The 17,095-nt window shown below is 37.5% G+C and overlaps 1 protein-coding gene across 1 annotated transcript in view; it reads right to left on the bottom strand.

Annotated features, from left to right (window-relative positions):
* Window positions 1-2,607: 2,607 nt before the first annotated feature.
* The window catches only part of khdrbs2 (KH domain containing, RNA binding, signal transduction associated 2), a gene marked incomplete at its 3' end in the record, with an annotated part of 64,100 nt that continues 49,612 nt past the window's right edge, over window positions 2,608-17,095 (bottom strand). The window contains exons 7-9 of the mRNA XM_079249255.1: window positions 4,960-5,042; window positions 4,158-4,216; window positions 2,608-2,702 (exon numbers count right to left, since the gene is read on the bottom strand). Coding sequence (XP_079105381.1) covers window positions 2,608-2,702; window positions 4,158-4,216; window positions 4,960-5,042 — 237 coding nt within the window. The remainder of the gene's footprint in view (window positions 2,703-4,157; window positions 4,217-4,959; window positions 5,043-17,095) is intronic.

Genomic DNA, 17,095 nt, shown 5'->3' with positions numbered 1-17,095 from the left:
TCCTCCTTTCAGTCCTGTGATCTACACTCTTAATCAGTCGGGCTGCAGGTGTGTTAATCACAAAAGAGAATTCAAATCGCTGAATAGACTTGAGCTTCGGTATTTATAGCACGGAAAATTGCAGAGCAAATACAGATTACTCAGGTTAAATGACAGAAATGCACAAAAAAGGTTAGCAGAGACATTGAAAAGTTGCAGAAAACAACAGAATATGTTGTTTTTCCACTCAGTATTATCATGTACTACCAGAAGGTGAACACCAGTATCTAGATCATCCTCCTCCAAGGACAAATGCTGAGCATGTAAGGAATTATTATTATATAGGAGGACTTCTTACCTCTTTAAACTCCATGTCATTGTCAGTCATTCAATGTCTGTTTATGATGTAAAACTTGAGGGAATGGGTTGAGAAAAGAAGTTTAATAGTTTGTTAATAGCGATCAAGTATTCATGGATGACTATTTAAAAAAAGGATTCATTTGGGGGATTTTTAGATGTGGATTTTTAGAGACGCGAACTGTAAACAAGCTGCAGAAAAAATACCAATCTATGGCACCATATTTTATTATTTAGAGAGTTTCCCACACTCTGTTGAGGTTTATGTTGTTTTTATTAAATGTTTTATGTACAAATACAGATTTCACACAGAACAGAGCACTTATTATAAATTACACAATGTGCACTGGAGATGGCTGTCAATTAAAAGAAAAGAATGTTTGCACAATCACGTTCTCACATCTTTTTCTTTATGTTTAAATCACAATATGACTGAGCATGAATTTTTATCAGTGGTAAATCAGTTTATAAAGTCAGTTATGAGGAAACTTGCGGACTCATTTAGATTTTTTTTTTTTTTTTTTTTTTTTTACCAAAACTTGAAGTTTCTGTAGATTCTGCCTTCAGAGAATCAGTTCTTTTTTAGGATTGGCTTAAATTTGATGCATGTCAGTGATTCTGTCAGTTTTATTTGTGCTCTGGGCAATGTGTGGCGTTCTGGGGTGTGTTACCATGGCAATAGCTTTTGCAAGTCAAGCAACCATTGAAAATCATCAAGGAAGAAAATTGTAGATGTAATGTAAATGTAGAGTACTTTAAATAAGAATTGCTTATTAACAATAAACAATAATGACAATAAATTGTCTGATTTATTTTACTGAACTAAATACAGGAAAAGAAATGATACTCTAACATCAGACTGTATCTCACAAAGGTTTTGTTAGACTGTAAATTAAGTCCTGCTGAGGGGCCTGTTAGCCGAGTACTTACAGTTATACCACATGCAGCTTCTCTAAGTACAAAACCTGCTGCTCTACTTGATGCTTGTGCTTCCATTGACATTTTCCCACATTTCTTGTATTTCTCTAAAGGACTCAAAGCAACTTAAGTCAGTCTTGAAGAAAAAATATGACCAAAAAGATCTATATAAACTAGCCTGAATCCACAGACACACCAATCAGTTAAGGAAAGATAAAGTTGTTTTTTTTTTTTTAAGTGAGCAGCTCTGCTTGATTTTTAATGATTTAATGACATAATTTCAGGGAACTCACACAGGAAACAGTTGGGGGATCTATTAAATATCATTTTTTCAAATTTAAACAAAAAACTTAAGGGATAACTTTTGAATCCTCAAAGAGACTTTTTTTTCTTGTTGTTTATTTAAGTTGTATGAAGTACTTCATGATAATCCTTCCTGCCTCAGTTATACGGATTGGGTCTGTGTAACATGGCCTCAATGTGTAGCAACCTGGATTTCTGTTGAGCAAACTAGAGACTGTATTGCTTAATGACATTCTGCAATTGAGAAACCGTAAACAACCGAGTGACACGGTATAAACATACATAATATAGCATGAACCACTAGTTTTTTTTAGCTGTTTGATTTGTTTTTGTTGTTCTGGTCATCCTGTTGTGAGTCATTTTTAGCTTTAGTTCCTGTCAGGAAAGAAACCGACTTTTTAAACTAATGTGACCTTAACCACTGTCTGCTGAAGGGAAACACTGACTCCTCATAAGTAATACATACAGAACAACATAAAAAGACTTCATTGTTTATCCATGTGGGTAACAACTGAGATAGCATTTAGAAAAAAAAAAACAAATGAGTCAAACCTTATGGGGTTTTTTTGTCTCTTTTCTTTGGGAATTTTTATAATGCAATTTGTTAACCACTGTAAAAAGAGGGTAATCATGACAAAAATGTTGCCGTCTATGGTGCAGAGGTTTAAGCATTGTGATGTGAATCTGAGACTAAGAGCAGGGTTGGGTTGTAAACGCCATCTATGAATGAACCTGCAGGTTGAACTGTAAATCTGTCTAAACTCTAAATTACTGTTTGTTGGGGATATTTATTTATACAGCCAAGTTTAAGAAGACCAGTTCTCTATATGGATAATTATGTTTGCATGTCAAAAACAAGAGAACTTAGTCGTGTAAAAATCAACACACGAGGAGAGTGCAGTAAGGTTTTCCTTTTTTTGTTTGTTTTTTGTTTCTTTTCTATATTTCTGAACTGGAAGAGAGAAAATTTAACAATACAGCATTTATGAAGAATTTCGAAAATAATTATAAACATCATTGGAGGTCACATATTTGGAGCACCTTCAGTCATCAGTATCTGCCATAGGGGTGTTTTCTGTAGCCCCCTCTTGTCAGCCGTAAAGCAGGGGCTTTCAGACTGGGTTGGGCGGCTGTCCACTCTTCCTCTGCAAAGACGGTTAAAAACACGTTGGAAAGAACTACTGCACTGGCTGTGGTAAGAAAACGTCACATCACAAAGTAAAACTGAGAGCACAGGTAGTGAATGATATCTTCTCAGAATGCAATTTCACAGAGACAAGGAATTTAAGAGAGCAAATTACATCACAGGTACTATGGGATCTTCTCTTCACAGGAAATTAATTTCATAAGCTGTTTGCCCTCTGCTGGACCAGTTCTGTGATCAGACTGTCAGCAGCTCCTTCCTTAGAGCCAAATTCTATAAAGATGGCCCCCCTCTGCTGCATGGCACATTGCGCGGCTTTCAAATAAAAGAGTGTTTATGAAGCAGAAAATCAAATCATTGCCCCTTTGGTTTTGGTTTGGTCTGACCTCAACATCCCAGTGCACATTTCATTGTGCTGAAAATGAATGAGCCTGCAAACCTACAGTGGCAACCAGCTTACAGCCGCATGACATGAGACCTTGTAACTTGACTTCTGATGATTTTATTTATTCTTTTTCTCAAATTAAACTTTTCTTGTTGAAGAGTTTAATATGGTAGCAAGGAAATCAGAGAAAGATGCAAAAAAAAAAAAAGAAAAAGAAAAAAGAAGTGGAGAGGCATCACACAGATTCTTGTGCACATAGCAAAGGTTGAAAACATTATTCTGAAATAAGCCTGTAAAGGCATACACCCAAAAGGCAAAACACAACAGCAGGCATTGGTTGGCTCTCTGAGCTTCCATTGGCATGTTCCTGGTTTTAGCCAAAAGCAGCTTGTTGCCAGGAAGGTAGGGAAGGTGACGCATGAGCGAGTGGCCTCCTGGGTCAGGATGATTAGAAGTGGGTTGTAACCGTAGGGCTTTTTTTTCTTTATCTCTTGGCTGGTAAACACATTTTAAAATATAAATACAGCAGCAGACGCCAAGAGTGAATGCTCAACAGGCCTTCAAAAACCTTTGAGTGTGTCCATGAATGTGAGTAATTACCGGCGATAATAGTGGAAAATTATGATAACTTTTGTTTCCATTATTGCTTTTGTCTTTTTTTGTTTCTGGAAAATATTACAGGTTGGGTTGCACATGCAGCTGACAGAATTCATTATAAAAACAACTGTGCTGATAAATACATGCTACAAGGTATGACTTCTCTAAATACTGTGAGAGGCTGCTGTAAAACCCACGTCTTCATTTTTCTACAAGCTACGTACCTAGTAAAGCATCTGTACTCAGTAACTGGACTCTTGAATATTAATCATCCATTGAGCTGCTAGATGACGTTAGTGGAGAAACTGATCAACTCATTTCTCAGTTGTAACAGTTGATTTATGTTGTCATCTTTTAAGATTAAAATGAAATGGCATGTAAAGTAAAGAAGAAGGGTTGACACACGAAAAGGTGGGGAAGTCAGATTTGGATGAGCGGACAAAAAGAAGAAGATGAAGAAAAGAAAACTCTTACCATAGTTATTGTAGGATTCATCGTTGGTTGTGTGCCCATAATCATAATATTCTGAAATGCTAGATCAAACAGAGAAAAAATGACAAAGAAATATTTGGAAAAGGCTTCTGCTGCTGTGACTTAATGAACAAAGTAATAAAAGCCTTTTTTTTATCTCTTTCTTCTCATCTATTCTGTGTCAATCTACACTGACCCAGCGGTTCCTTCTGAAGACATGCATCATTAAAAATGGCTCATAAATACATGTTTTGCATTATAGAAAGTCTTATTGATCCCAGAAAAAGATAAGCCAGTCAGTTAGTAATTTTCTGAACCACTTAGTTCAATTCAGGGTCACAAGGAAGATGGAGCCTATCCCAGCAATCACTGGGTGAGAGGCAGGGTACACCCTGGACAGGTTGCCAGGGTGTACCCTGATGCAGCATCAAGCAAGTGCATGTAGAATTTCTTGTTGCCTGTTGCTCATGTTGACTGGCACCCTGTCCAGTATGTGCCCTGCTTCTTGCATGCTAATTGCTGGGACTAGCTCCAGTTTTCCCTGAAATGGACTAAGCAGAATAGTACACGAATGACCGAGTGCTGCCCACATTGTTCACTGATGTGTTCTTAATGGACAAGAGAGGCTTGTTGTTTAGTTTTCATTGTTTAGTCTTCATGCTGTGTTTTTTCATGGATAAATGTAGCTACATTAGCAACAGCTCCATTTGGCAGCTGGTGGCATTGGACCTCACACATGCTGGTTTCATCCAGCAGTCCTGTGCAAATGTTTTAATTCTCTTCTTCAGTAAAATTAGATACTCACCTCTTTGACTGGCTGCTGTAGTTGTCATCATAGGCTTCATAGGTCTCGTCATCATATTCTCCACCGTATCCATCATCGTAGCCCTGCAAGGGAACACCATCAGGAAGTATTAATATTGACATCACTCCTCTGCTCTGTTATTTGTAACAAACAAAGGAATAAAAGAAAAAAGCAAACAAAACTGATTTACCAAAACGTCCTCATTGAAAAGATTTTTTTGAGTCTTTCATGCCCACTGCTGAGACCTTGGTGGAAAATGCCTCTCTAGCATAACCTAATGAGCACTCTCTGAAGCTCTAAGTGCAGCATGAAGCTGAACTGTTGCTATGTAGTTACTCAGGAATAAAGTACAAAATGCAGCCAGCAATTACAGCTTTGTTTAGAAACATGATCGGGACTGAACAGCAAGCTACCATGCGAGGTGATAAACCCTCTGTGCTTTTATGTAGATACTTTAGCAGTTTTATGTACAACTCAGTAAACTCATGAAATATTTTAACCAAAACAACCAGGTCTGCACGGGTGTAGGTTACTCAGATATTTAGCTCTTGTTTAGTGTGCAGTTAGTGAACACAGAATAATTGTTTTGCACTCGCAATGTCAGATCATCTTGTATCATACTATTAGATATAAATATCTGTTACAACACGCCGTTCTTATTTAACTGTCCTGCTGCTTGCCGCTTGTGTAGTCATCATTGCATTCCACTAACTGTTCACCTATTTTCATGAGCTTTTTTCTCAATACATAGGATAAGAGGAAGGCAGAATATATATATATACACACACACACATATATATATATATATATATATATATATATATATATATATATATGTATATATATGTTTACATTATATGGCCAAAAAATTAACATCAGTTTGAGTTAAGACAGTGCATCATTATATATAAGAAATGATCTATTAGCAGTATTTGCACTGTCAGCCAGTGAATAGGCCATTACCAACAGAAAAGTTCCAATTCATAGAAGCTAACTTGATTATATCCATATAATGATGTCTAGCAGATGATGTACACATCTGAGAGTGGAAACTCTGATCCATCTGTGCAATGATCTGGAAAATGATAACATGGAGGGCACAGATGAGATAGTTGTTCCACTCTATTTAATTCAACTTTATAGGAGATAAATTCTCAAATATCCACAGTGTGATAACTACTAGAGGCAAGTGTGCCACGATGTGTTTTCATTGCACAAAATACTCTAAAAGATTTAAACCATTTGCATTGCGATTCATTTTCAAAGCATAATGAAGCTATTGACAGCCTGCTGCTTGCTCATCAACTCAATCTCCAAATCATCAAAGTACAAAAGAGATGGTGCAGGTGGATGCTGATCACATTCAGCCTGAATTAGTTTTGGAGTGAACAACAGAGTAGCTGACAAGCTGAAAAAAGGATTATGCCTGGATGCATCAGGTAGCAGACTTTGCACAGCCTGTCTTGTCTGAATCTCAGATTTTTTCCAATTCTATAAACTTGTCAACAAGTGAAATACTATTCATATCAGATATAAGCTCTTCATAACTTCACAAAGCAGAGAGGATTTCTGATGAAAATCTCTTAATGGCATTAAGAATTCCCAAACTACAACTTTAATTTAATTTGGTGCCAGAGGCACCAGGTGTCCACAGATTGCACCAGAGAAAACGTCCTACCACACACACACACACACACACTCAACTATCTCAAGCCAACACACCTAAATACCTCTCCACTGCCCGCACTTCTTCAACTGGGAAAATTAAAGAAACATTGACAATAATTACAGCATCCAGTGATACTTGACTTTTCATGATGTCAGAATGTACCTACACTGTAACCTGTACAGGTGAACTTCATTTGACCACAGTTCTCTATAACAAGGTAATTAACAACAAAAAAAGTGTTTAAACCATGAATAGACCAATTTTATTTGGTTAAATGTCAGCTTGTATTTAAACCATCTTCTTCATAATAATTTTGACATTATAAGTCAAGACAACACCAGATACATGACAAGTCAGACACCTGCCTTTTGATAGGTTGAAGAATACCCATTACTGTAGTTAGCTGTTGTCTCATTGAATGATGTGAGATGAGTTCACTAAAATGCTTTACTTTCATGATGAAATATCAGTGTAGCATAAACTATTTACTTCTTCTGTAAATTCTACCTGAAAGTTGAATTTTGGGGAGAGTTTATACCTTTAATTTTATCAGCTATTATCAGCATTTGTTCATTCATTCATTCATTCATTCATTCGTTATCTGAACCGCTTAATCCATTCAAGGGTCGCTGAGGAGCTGGAGCCTATCCCAGCAGCCATTGGTTAAGAGGTGGAGTACACCCTGGACAGGTCTCCGGTCCATTGCAGGGCTTGTACATTTGTTATTAGCTCTGTTATTTACTTGCACTTGTATATCATGATGGATCTGTGTGGATGAATTGTATCTCACTGTGTTGGTGTCAGTGGACCCTGAGACTAAGCAAGTGTGGGAAAGTGAAGTTGTAATAATAAGAATCAGTTTTAGCAGTGGCATGAAAAGTGAAATATTTTTCTGTTTCTGTCAGGGTTATGTGAACAAGTACGGTCTTGGGAAAGTATTCAGCTCTTTGGCATTTTTCGTATTTTCTTACCTTACATTTTGATGTGAAAAAAAAAATTGTCAGCGGCGTTTTTGTAATTTATTAAACATAACATGTCCAACAATGTCAAGGTGAAGAAAATTTTAAACTGAAAACCCTGAAAGACAGCAAGCTGCTGATAACATCATGTTTTATTGCAAGATTAAGAGTTGCTGGGTTGTAACAACACACAGCCAGCTTTTGCTTTTTGTTCTTTTCCTTTGACATTTTTTTGGCCACTATACCATAAAGTTCAACTTTGTAGAGTGTGTGGCTTAAAGTATTAAACTCCCATCTACAGAAACTCCAGTTCCTTCAATGTAGATCTGCAGATCCTTTGGGTTTGTCTGGCCTCTTTTTAACTCCTCAGATTTACTGAATGCACTTCTTCCCTGTCTTATGAGTTTTGCAAATTTTCGCTTTCTTGATAGGTTGGTGCCATTGCTTTCTATTTTTGCCTAATGTAAACAATGGTGTTTTTTCTACAGAACAGAACAGTGTCCTTGACTTTGCAGTGATTGTACATAAATGCATTTGATAAAAAACAAGAAAAGTTTAAGTTAAGGTATAATCTAGATATTTAGCTTCTAGGAAACTTTTTTTTAAAGTTCTTAAGACTCTAATGAGCAATGACTTGGTCCTAGTTATTTTTAGAAAAGGTCAGATTCGATCAAATTTGAAACATTACATATACTGTAACTCCCACAACATTTCCTTTTTTTTTTTTTTTTTTTTTTTTTGTCTTGTCCAGCATTTAGGCAAGCAGAATGATGGTCTGGATGCTGTGTTCTGCTGAGCAAATTTTCTCTGCCAAGGGAAGCTTTATAGATATAATGATCCCCTTGACTTTCTGAATTTTTATTTTATTTCTATGTTTATTTTGTATTGTTGTTTGAATTGTAGAGTTTGTACTGCTGGACCAGAGAGGACAGACAAAAGACAGAAAGAGAAAGGAGAAGAAACACCTCATAAGAAAAGGGAAAGAGATAAAGGGAGAGAAAAGGGAGAGAAAAAAACAACAACTAAAAAATAACCCAAAAACAAAAAGAAAGAAAACAACCTACAGATGTATACATACACACATACAGGCACACACATACATATACACACACATACACACGCATACATACACATACATATACACACACGTATACACACATAATATATATATATACACATATATATACATATGTACACATATACATATACACATACATACATATACACACACACCTCTATGCACACACATACACACATTCATACGTACAAACATATACGCATTCGCCAGTATTAACACATATACATACACATACAAGCCAACTTTAGATCATAGTAACTAAACTATGAATCTAAAAAGTTAAATATAAATGAGAAACAAACAGAAATGAGAAAACTAGCTGCTGTTAGTGAATAAACCTGCAGACGACTCGGTGACTGTGTCACATGCAGAACATGCAGAGTGGAACGTGTTCCGGAAAAGGTGATCATGCCAGTGTGACCCTTCCCACACAAAGGCAAGAGGCACGCCAGGAGTACCCCCGAGACCAGGGCCATCGGCAGCCATCCCCAGGCACAGACCCCAACCGCCCCACCCCGGAGCCAGCCATGCACCGACCCAGGAGGCGGCAGAGGGGGGTCCCAGCCAGAGTCCCCCGCAGTCAGGGGGAACAGGCCCCAGCAGGCCCGGACCAGCGAGGACCGGCCCCGCCGGGCACCGGCCACCCAGGGCAGACAGAGCGCGGGCCCCACGGCCCCAAGAGCCCAGAAGCAACCCCCCACCCCCGCAGGCAGAGGGCCCAGCCCACACCGACGGAGGGCCGGGATCCCCAGACCGCCACCGAGCGGCAGCCAGGCCGCACCCCAGTGCACCAGCAGCGCTCCCCGAGCACCAAGACCCTCCACGCACCCACGCACACAAACACACACACACACACATACGCACACACGCACACACATGTGCACACATTTCCAACAATGAGCTTTCACAGACACTTCTACTGATAAATTCAACAGTCATTTTGTGTGCTGCGCCATCTTGCAGTGACAACCCTTTTATCTGGTTCGTACGGTGCATCCGTATGAATATTGCTAACATTTATCAGTGGTTAGGACAATTTCATCACTGTCTTCTGAAAATTACAATAAAATTGTTTCTATGAAAAGTGAGAAGAATTAAGTTACCAATGTGTCTGATTTCACAATGTGAACTTGGGAAATTAAATTTCCCATGTTAGGATTAATAAAGTACTTCTATTCTATTCTATTCTATTCTATTCTATTCTATTCTATTCTATTCTATTCTATTCTATTTATAGGTCCAACATCAACCTTATCACCTCATTTGAAGTGTAACAACAGAACCCATTCATGTCTCAGCCCAGCACAAAGTACACCTTAATCAGGTTGAGTTATCTGTTGTATGCACAGTTTCGTCAAACACATTTCATGCTTCATGTTTTAACAATAAAATGTTTCATGTAAATTTCCTACTTGAACAATAATCTATGAGGTAAGAACTAAAGTCCAAATGTTTTTTTTCCTTGCACGGCAGGTCTACGCTTAGAACCTTTTTACAAAAGCTTCCATATAAGTCATTTTTGTGAATTAAAGGTCCATTTTCCACACATTGAGTTTTTTTTTTAATCCCACTACCAAAATTTCCAACTGCTGGTAGAGCAACCAAGAACCGTACAAGTCTTCCCAGGTTTCCTTGACATCATTAAGAAGTTTGCAGTTGAACATAAAAATGATCCAATCTTCTTCAGAGTTACTTCAGGCACGCTAGACTCTTTTCCTCTGTTGTTCCCTGGCGGAGAAACAATCTACCGAACTCGATCCATAGACTCCTTTTGTACTCTTAAGAGCAAGCTAAAGACTCAGCTTTTCTGCACCTGGCTCACCTCTTCTACTTGTCAGAATGAATTAAAAAATTTGCACAAGTTTTTGGCACACCTCAGCACTAAATAATCTGCGTGCACTTACGCTTAAGTACTGCGTGATAAAATCGTGCTCTCATAATTAAACAAATAAACAAAGGAGGTTACTGTAAGGAGCACAAAGGAGCAAAAAAACAGATAAAAAAATCAAAACCAACAAGAAAAAAAAAAAAAAAAGAATAATAAAACCTCTAGCACTGCGTGGCAGCATCTGTAACCAACTGGACTCGCAGTCGTCTGATCACCACATAATTATAATGTTCCTCCTGTTCAATTTCTTTCCTTTGTTAAGACAATGGCAGAGCATTACTATCTGAACGCCTACAACCCTGCACATCTACAACCCCCACTCTTATATGGATGGACCTATCTGAAGAAAGTAAGCCCATATAATCTTCTGTCACATGGTTTATTCATGACAGCCGACAATTAGTCTCAGCAGACCAAAGGTTCAAAAGTTTCAAAACTGAAACTGGAGAAAGGTCAAATTGTCTGTCAAACAGTGTGATCTGCTTTTGTCTCATGTAGTTGTTGGATGCCTTTCAAATAATGAGACATTGAAGCAGATTTAGTTTCCTTTTCATAATGATCCAGTCCCTCCAAATCTTCTCCAAGCTTAACATTTCAGATCAAACTCTGAGACACACATGGTCTGTTCTTATCAGAACTATTTGACTTGATTTTAAAAGAGCACAACAAAATGTTTTGCAAAGCTCCACAAAATTCAATTCAGCACTTGGTTTCAACAGCACGTAACTACTTCATTTCTGTTTGTAACAATAAAGTCATACTGGGGTGTTTTGCATGAGGTGGAGCAGCACTGGCTAATACTGTAGAACACAAACACATCCACATCAGTGTGAAGGACATCTAGCACACTGACACAAAAGAAATTACATTTAAAACACTTGTACACACTCTCCATTTCCTTCTGGGTAATGCTGACTCTGAAAGCTCTTGTTCCTGTGTGGCTCTATTTGTGTGAACATGAAATTGACTAAATTAAAGTTAGGGATTATGCCAGGGATTAAGTTGTTCAGGGGATCTTATATTTCTCTTTTTCTTGCAGAAGTCTCTCCACACAATGGACGAGCCACAGACCTGTATATCTTCCTAATGAACCATTTTGTAAGCTATCCCATAAGAAAATTGACCACGCTGGACCAAGGCCGTAAAGCAGTGGATCAATTTCAGTCAAATGCAATATAAAAAAATGCAGCAGCTTTATTTGCCTGTGGAGTCACAGGAGACTCACAGGTTAAAGAAAAGTTTGAACACTTTTACAGGCAAGAGTCAGTCGAAATAATGGAGATGCTAAATTCACACATATTAACCCAGTCTGTGTTTTGTTTGTGTGGAAAATGTGTGCTCTTTCTTGTTTAACATGCAGGTTAAGAAACCAGTTAATTAAATTGTCCACTGTTAAATCAAAGCATGTGTGTGAGCGAGGAGATTTGTTATTTTATCTGCTTATTTTAGTGCAACTCCCCCAGGGACTCTGCAGACATGCACACAAAATCAGGAGAGGACTGTGGAGACTTGATGGACTACCGGTACTTTTTTTTTTTTTTTTTTAATCAAACATTTACCAGGTTTTTCTGGATCTTCAGTGATTTTTTTTAAATGAAAGAAAAATATATTAACGCTATAACCTTTGAAATACATTTTTAGTTCTACTCAAGACATCCACTGAAAATTAATTAAACTCTGCCCATAACTTTTCGGTTATGTTGCTACCAGACCAAAAGCTAAACTAACGCCACAAATATACGACCATTGTCTTGGCGCTGGTCATATAATTGACCACTTTGGTCAAGGGAAAAAATAAATTACAGAGCACAAGCAAAGCAGTTGCACAGACTGCGTCTGTAATTTAAATATTAACAGATCAAAGAAAATTAGGACCAAACGTTTGCTGCATTCTGCTCCACTCTGGAATTAAAAGGGGGATAAAATGGGATGCAATGATACTGTACTGCTATTAAAGAGGACAACAGTAAACACACATTACATGACACATTGCTGTTATCTGGCCTCACACAATCTGCAGATACCAGCATGACCTTTTAACCAGAGCAGTAGAGCTGGTTTCCAGTGGCTATGTGGTGCAGTGTTTATATATCTCAGTGTTTCTGATTTACAATGAAGGGAGGTTAGCGTAAATTTGCCTGTTTTTGTCAAATCATACATTTATGCTTTTGGATAAGTGATTACATATTGATAATTACACAACGTTTTTCAATCTTTAAACGAACTTTAAAACTTTTTTCACACTATAAAGAGAAATCTTGTGCATGGATGCCATTTTGTATGCAAGATTGTTTCTCTTTTCCTGCATTTGCTGTTTATTTCTGATCAGTTGAAAAAGAGACTGAAAAGACATAAAAATCTTATGTTTGCCCTTTTCTTTGTACTATATGGGCCAGTTTCAAAGACTGGTTTTAAGTATAATCCAAGACTGTAGTTGATTTACTCAACTCAAAGTCATTTGCAGGAACTTGACTTGAATAAGACCCAGTTTTCTGTTATTCTAGATTAAAGTAAACCAGCTGCAAGAGTGATGACCAGAGCTAATCTAAGACTAAACCAATTCTTAAAATAAGAAACAGAAAATTAAGCTTCTGCTTTGGAAATGTTTGATGAGTATGATCTAGCCTATGTGAATTTTATATGAATATGATTTAAATTCAGACAAAATGAGCAAACAGAGGCTTGTGACAAGTATCAAACAATCTATTTTGACTACATAACTTCTCCAGACCCCTTTAGTTAGTCCAATGGAAGAAGCTGTACTCAGAAATGTTCTCACAACATTCAAACAGATAGTTTTTTTTTTTTTGTTTTTTTTTAGTAGCTTTCTATTTGATAGTGTTTGCTATGTTCAAAATAAACATGCATGACTGAGGAGTTGACCAAGGCTTGTTTTAAATATAGTTTGCTGTCACTGAAATGACATTCATTCATTATCCACTTAATCCGATGTAGGGTTGCAGGGAAGGTGGAGCCTGTCTCAGCAGTCTTTGGGCGACAGGCAGGGTACACCCTGGACAGCTCGCCAGTCCATCACAGGACCACACAGAGACAAACAACCACTCACGCTCACACTCACTCCTAGGGGCGATTTAGAGTAACCAGTTAACCTAACATGCATGTCTTTGGACGGTAAGAGGAAGCCAGAGTGCCCGGAGAGAACCCATGCATACACAGGGAGAACATGCAAACTCCACACAAAAAGACCACCATCCAAACCTCACCCCAGCCGAGGATTGAACCAGCGATCACAGTGCCACCACAATGCCACCATGCAGCTGCGCTCATGAATATTTTAATAAAAAAATGTATTATTATTTTTTATATTATCTGTCATGATGTTTAATTACATTTGTCTCATGAGTGTTCTGCATCAAAGCTCTCTGTTCCAACTTTAGATTCAATTAAACTTGTAGAATTTATTTTCATTTCACGTTCCTCTTTTAGTCAGCTTATCAGTCTTGTTTTTATGGTTGTCCACCACCAGTATTAAACCACTCTCTTCTGAATTCTGCTTTTAAATGCTTTAATGCCAGTTTCAGGTCCTTCCAAAATGTCTACAAAGGCAGGTTATATTTATTACAAGCGATATCAGAGCATAAATATGAGAAATGTACAACAGATATTTGGGAATTACCTGTAGTTGCTGTGGTTATACTTCTATTTAAGTTGTATTCACAACAAATTTCCCAGAAATGTGCAAATTTAAGGATTTTATAAAATGGTAGGGCCAGCAGCGCTGATCCTGATGAAATGCCCTCTCATACTGTGTTGCAGTTTTTCTTCCAAGATTCCCACCTAAATTTAGCGAGAAACTCCAGAAATGTAAAAATATGTCATCACAAACCAACTAATCAGAAAAAAGTACATCTGCGTAATTGCACTGAAAGGGTTGGAATATGTGTTTTACCTTCTGGTAGGTAAACCATAACAAACAATTGATACATCCACAAGATTTTGTTTAAAAAACTCTGCATTTAAATTATAGTCAATTTAGAATTAAGATGTTCAGGAGAGGGATTCTAGCCTACTCCTAACCTGAACCACCAACAAGCCAGGGAAAAGATGTACAAACAGCTGTTTATGCTGTATGTGTTTGCAGAAAAGTGCAGTTTTAAGAAAGAGAAGAACAGAACTGTAAGCAAGTAGGGCAGGAGTGGTGAAATAGTCCGTTCTGCCAAAGAGCACTGCAGTGGGCGAATGTGAAAACAAGAAATAATACTGTCAACCCTAAAGAAGATATATATATATATATATATATACTTTTACATTGCATCCTTAAATGAATTTAGGTCACAAAAAAGTCAATATATTTCTTTTGGTGCAAACAACTAGAATACACGCTTAGACTTTCTAGACATGGACAAAGAAAAGCATCTTTAGGGAGAAGCGTCATCCAATTTCCTGGCACAGAATAAACAGTTCATTCTTCTCTCCCTTTTCTCTCAGCTGACCTCAGTCTCGATGTCACACATAACAAATGCATTCAGCTTCGACGCGCTACTACATGTAAATAGGCCGGCCTCTAATTAATGAGCCTTGATTCCTTTAGTTTGACACTCATCTGTAAAAACAATTAACACTGGTCCTTTTTAACAAGGCAGAGGACATAAATCAAATGTTAACACAAGAGTGGAGAGTCCTCGCTCAGTGTAATTAGGACAGCATGAACCTAAAGGCCCTTAGCACTGTGCTTCATTATCAATTGACAACCTGTATGTCCCCTGACAGTGACTGATCTTCATAGGGAGCTGCCTGTGAATGCCTTTCCACTCAGCAGAATGGGGGAGGAAAATGAGATTTGCAGCCTTTTGTTTCAGAGAAAAGATGTTCTGCTCTGCTTTTTACCTGAGCAAATTTAAATTATGTACCTTTTGCTGCTCTGAGTTTTTCCTTTTGAATATTTTGCTGAACTTGGATGAAAGGTTACATTTTTCCACATTCAATAATTGAGAGATAATAATAACTGGATTAAACCTTGATTATTTAAATTGCATTAAACAATCTCATTCACTTTAGGGAAGACAATGCAGGAGTCAGAGATATGCTGGTTACATTTTGCTACTAGATGTGATTTTGGAGTTTAGCAGAAGAAATCGGCATCTGTTTGCTTTTCCCCTCACAGGCAGCTTCGGTCTCTGATGGTACAACTGAGCCCATTATGTATTCCACCTGAGTTTTTGTTCTTTCTTCTAAATAATCAAGTGGAAGTATCATACATCTGTTTTAATAAACAGAGGAGTTCTGCGTGGCAAATTTCCTTAATTAATATAATAAATGATAATCCAGCAGTGCATCTGAAGCCATTGTTATATAAAGCAATTACAGCAGATGTGCATTCCACCCAGAAACTGCTAACCTTCAAGAAATGTACTTCATGAATCTCACGCATCTTTTATGTTCACGAAATAGATGATATAAGGCGGATTTTCCTCCCCGTTTCTAAAGGGTGTCCTTTTGCTTTTTCCACAGTAGATAGATTAGAGTTTTTTTTTTCTTCAAAGCCTCCCAAAGCTCTGTGTTTAATCACATTATGGCTTTTCCCGCATTGCTTTGGTATGGTTGGAGGGCTCAAGTTTAAAAGAACTGAGCTATGAGTTAAAATTTTTACCAGCAATTTGTACAATTCATGGGCTGCTGTCAGGGACCGAACACTGTCTCATTCCTACTCTTCTACCATCGGCACTGACATTAAGGGATAAGATTAGATCCAGATAGGATTTGATCTTTAACATTAAACTAAGTCCATGGTCCCAGTTCATACAGAATGCCATCAATCACATCTTTAATGTCCTCTTGGTCTCTTTCTTTACACTTTTCACAAAGAGTAAGACAGTGTTTGTGTTACTGCTGCTTTTCAAAGGAATACGTAACATTTCTTCCTGAATTCCTCTTTAAAGTGTTTTAAAAAATCCCAACTAATTAGTTGTTAGTTTAGTACTTCAGGAGCAGTTAAAATGATGCTCCCTTTATTAGCAAAATAATTTAAGTGTAAAGAAACATAGGAATAAGACTGAATCACAAGCTAGTTTACATTTGGACGAGCAAAAAAACCAGTCTTTCTTAAGTTATTCCACAGCACTGCATAACATGTAAGCACTGCTACATCATCTCACATACCGTAAGAGTAGCAGTTTCTGTGGTGCAACTGCAATGTAAACCACAAAACAACAGACAATGATACAATACAGTTCTGCAAGACCTTTAAAGGTGTAATAAATTTTGTCTTGCAAATAAATCAATCACACAATTTTACACATAAAAACGTAGCAGCTTGCTAAAGCTGCAGATATTTTATTCCTCGGAAGCAAAAATCTCTTACTGCATAACAAAGCTGCATGTCATGTGCCGTTGTATGAAATTGTAGGTGAGAAATTCATATTGGTGTCACTCGATGGGTTATTAGGCTCTTAGTTTGTAAAAAAAAAAAAAAAAAAAGAACATCAAGGACCAGAATAAACATTTTTTTGTTTTCTTTTTCTTTCTTTTTCTATTTAGCTAAATAGGCTTTGTGATCTATTAATAATTCATATGCCAAGAGA

Source organism: Telmatherina bonti, assembly GCF_933228915.1.
Source record: "Telmatherina bonti genome assembly, chromosome: 11".
Classification (NCBI taxonomy): domain Eukaryota; kingdom Metazoa; phylum Chordata; class Actinopteri; order Atheriniformes; family Telmatherinidae; genus Telmatherina; species Telmatherina bonti.
This window is presented reverse-complemented; position numbering and strand designations above follow the sequence as displayed.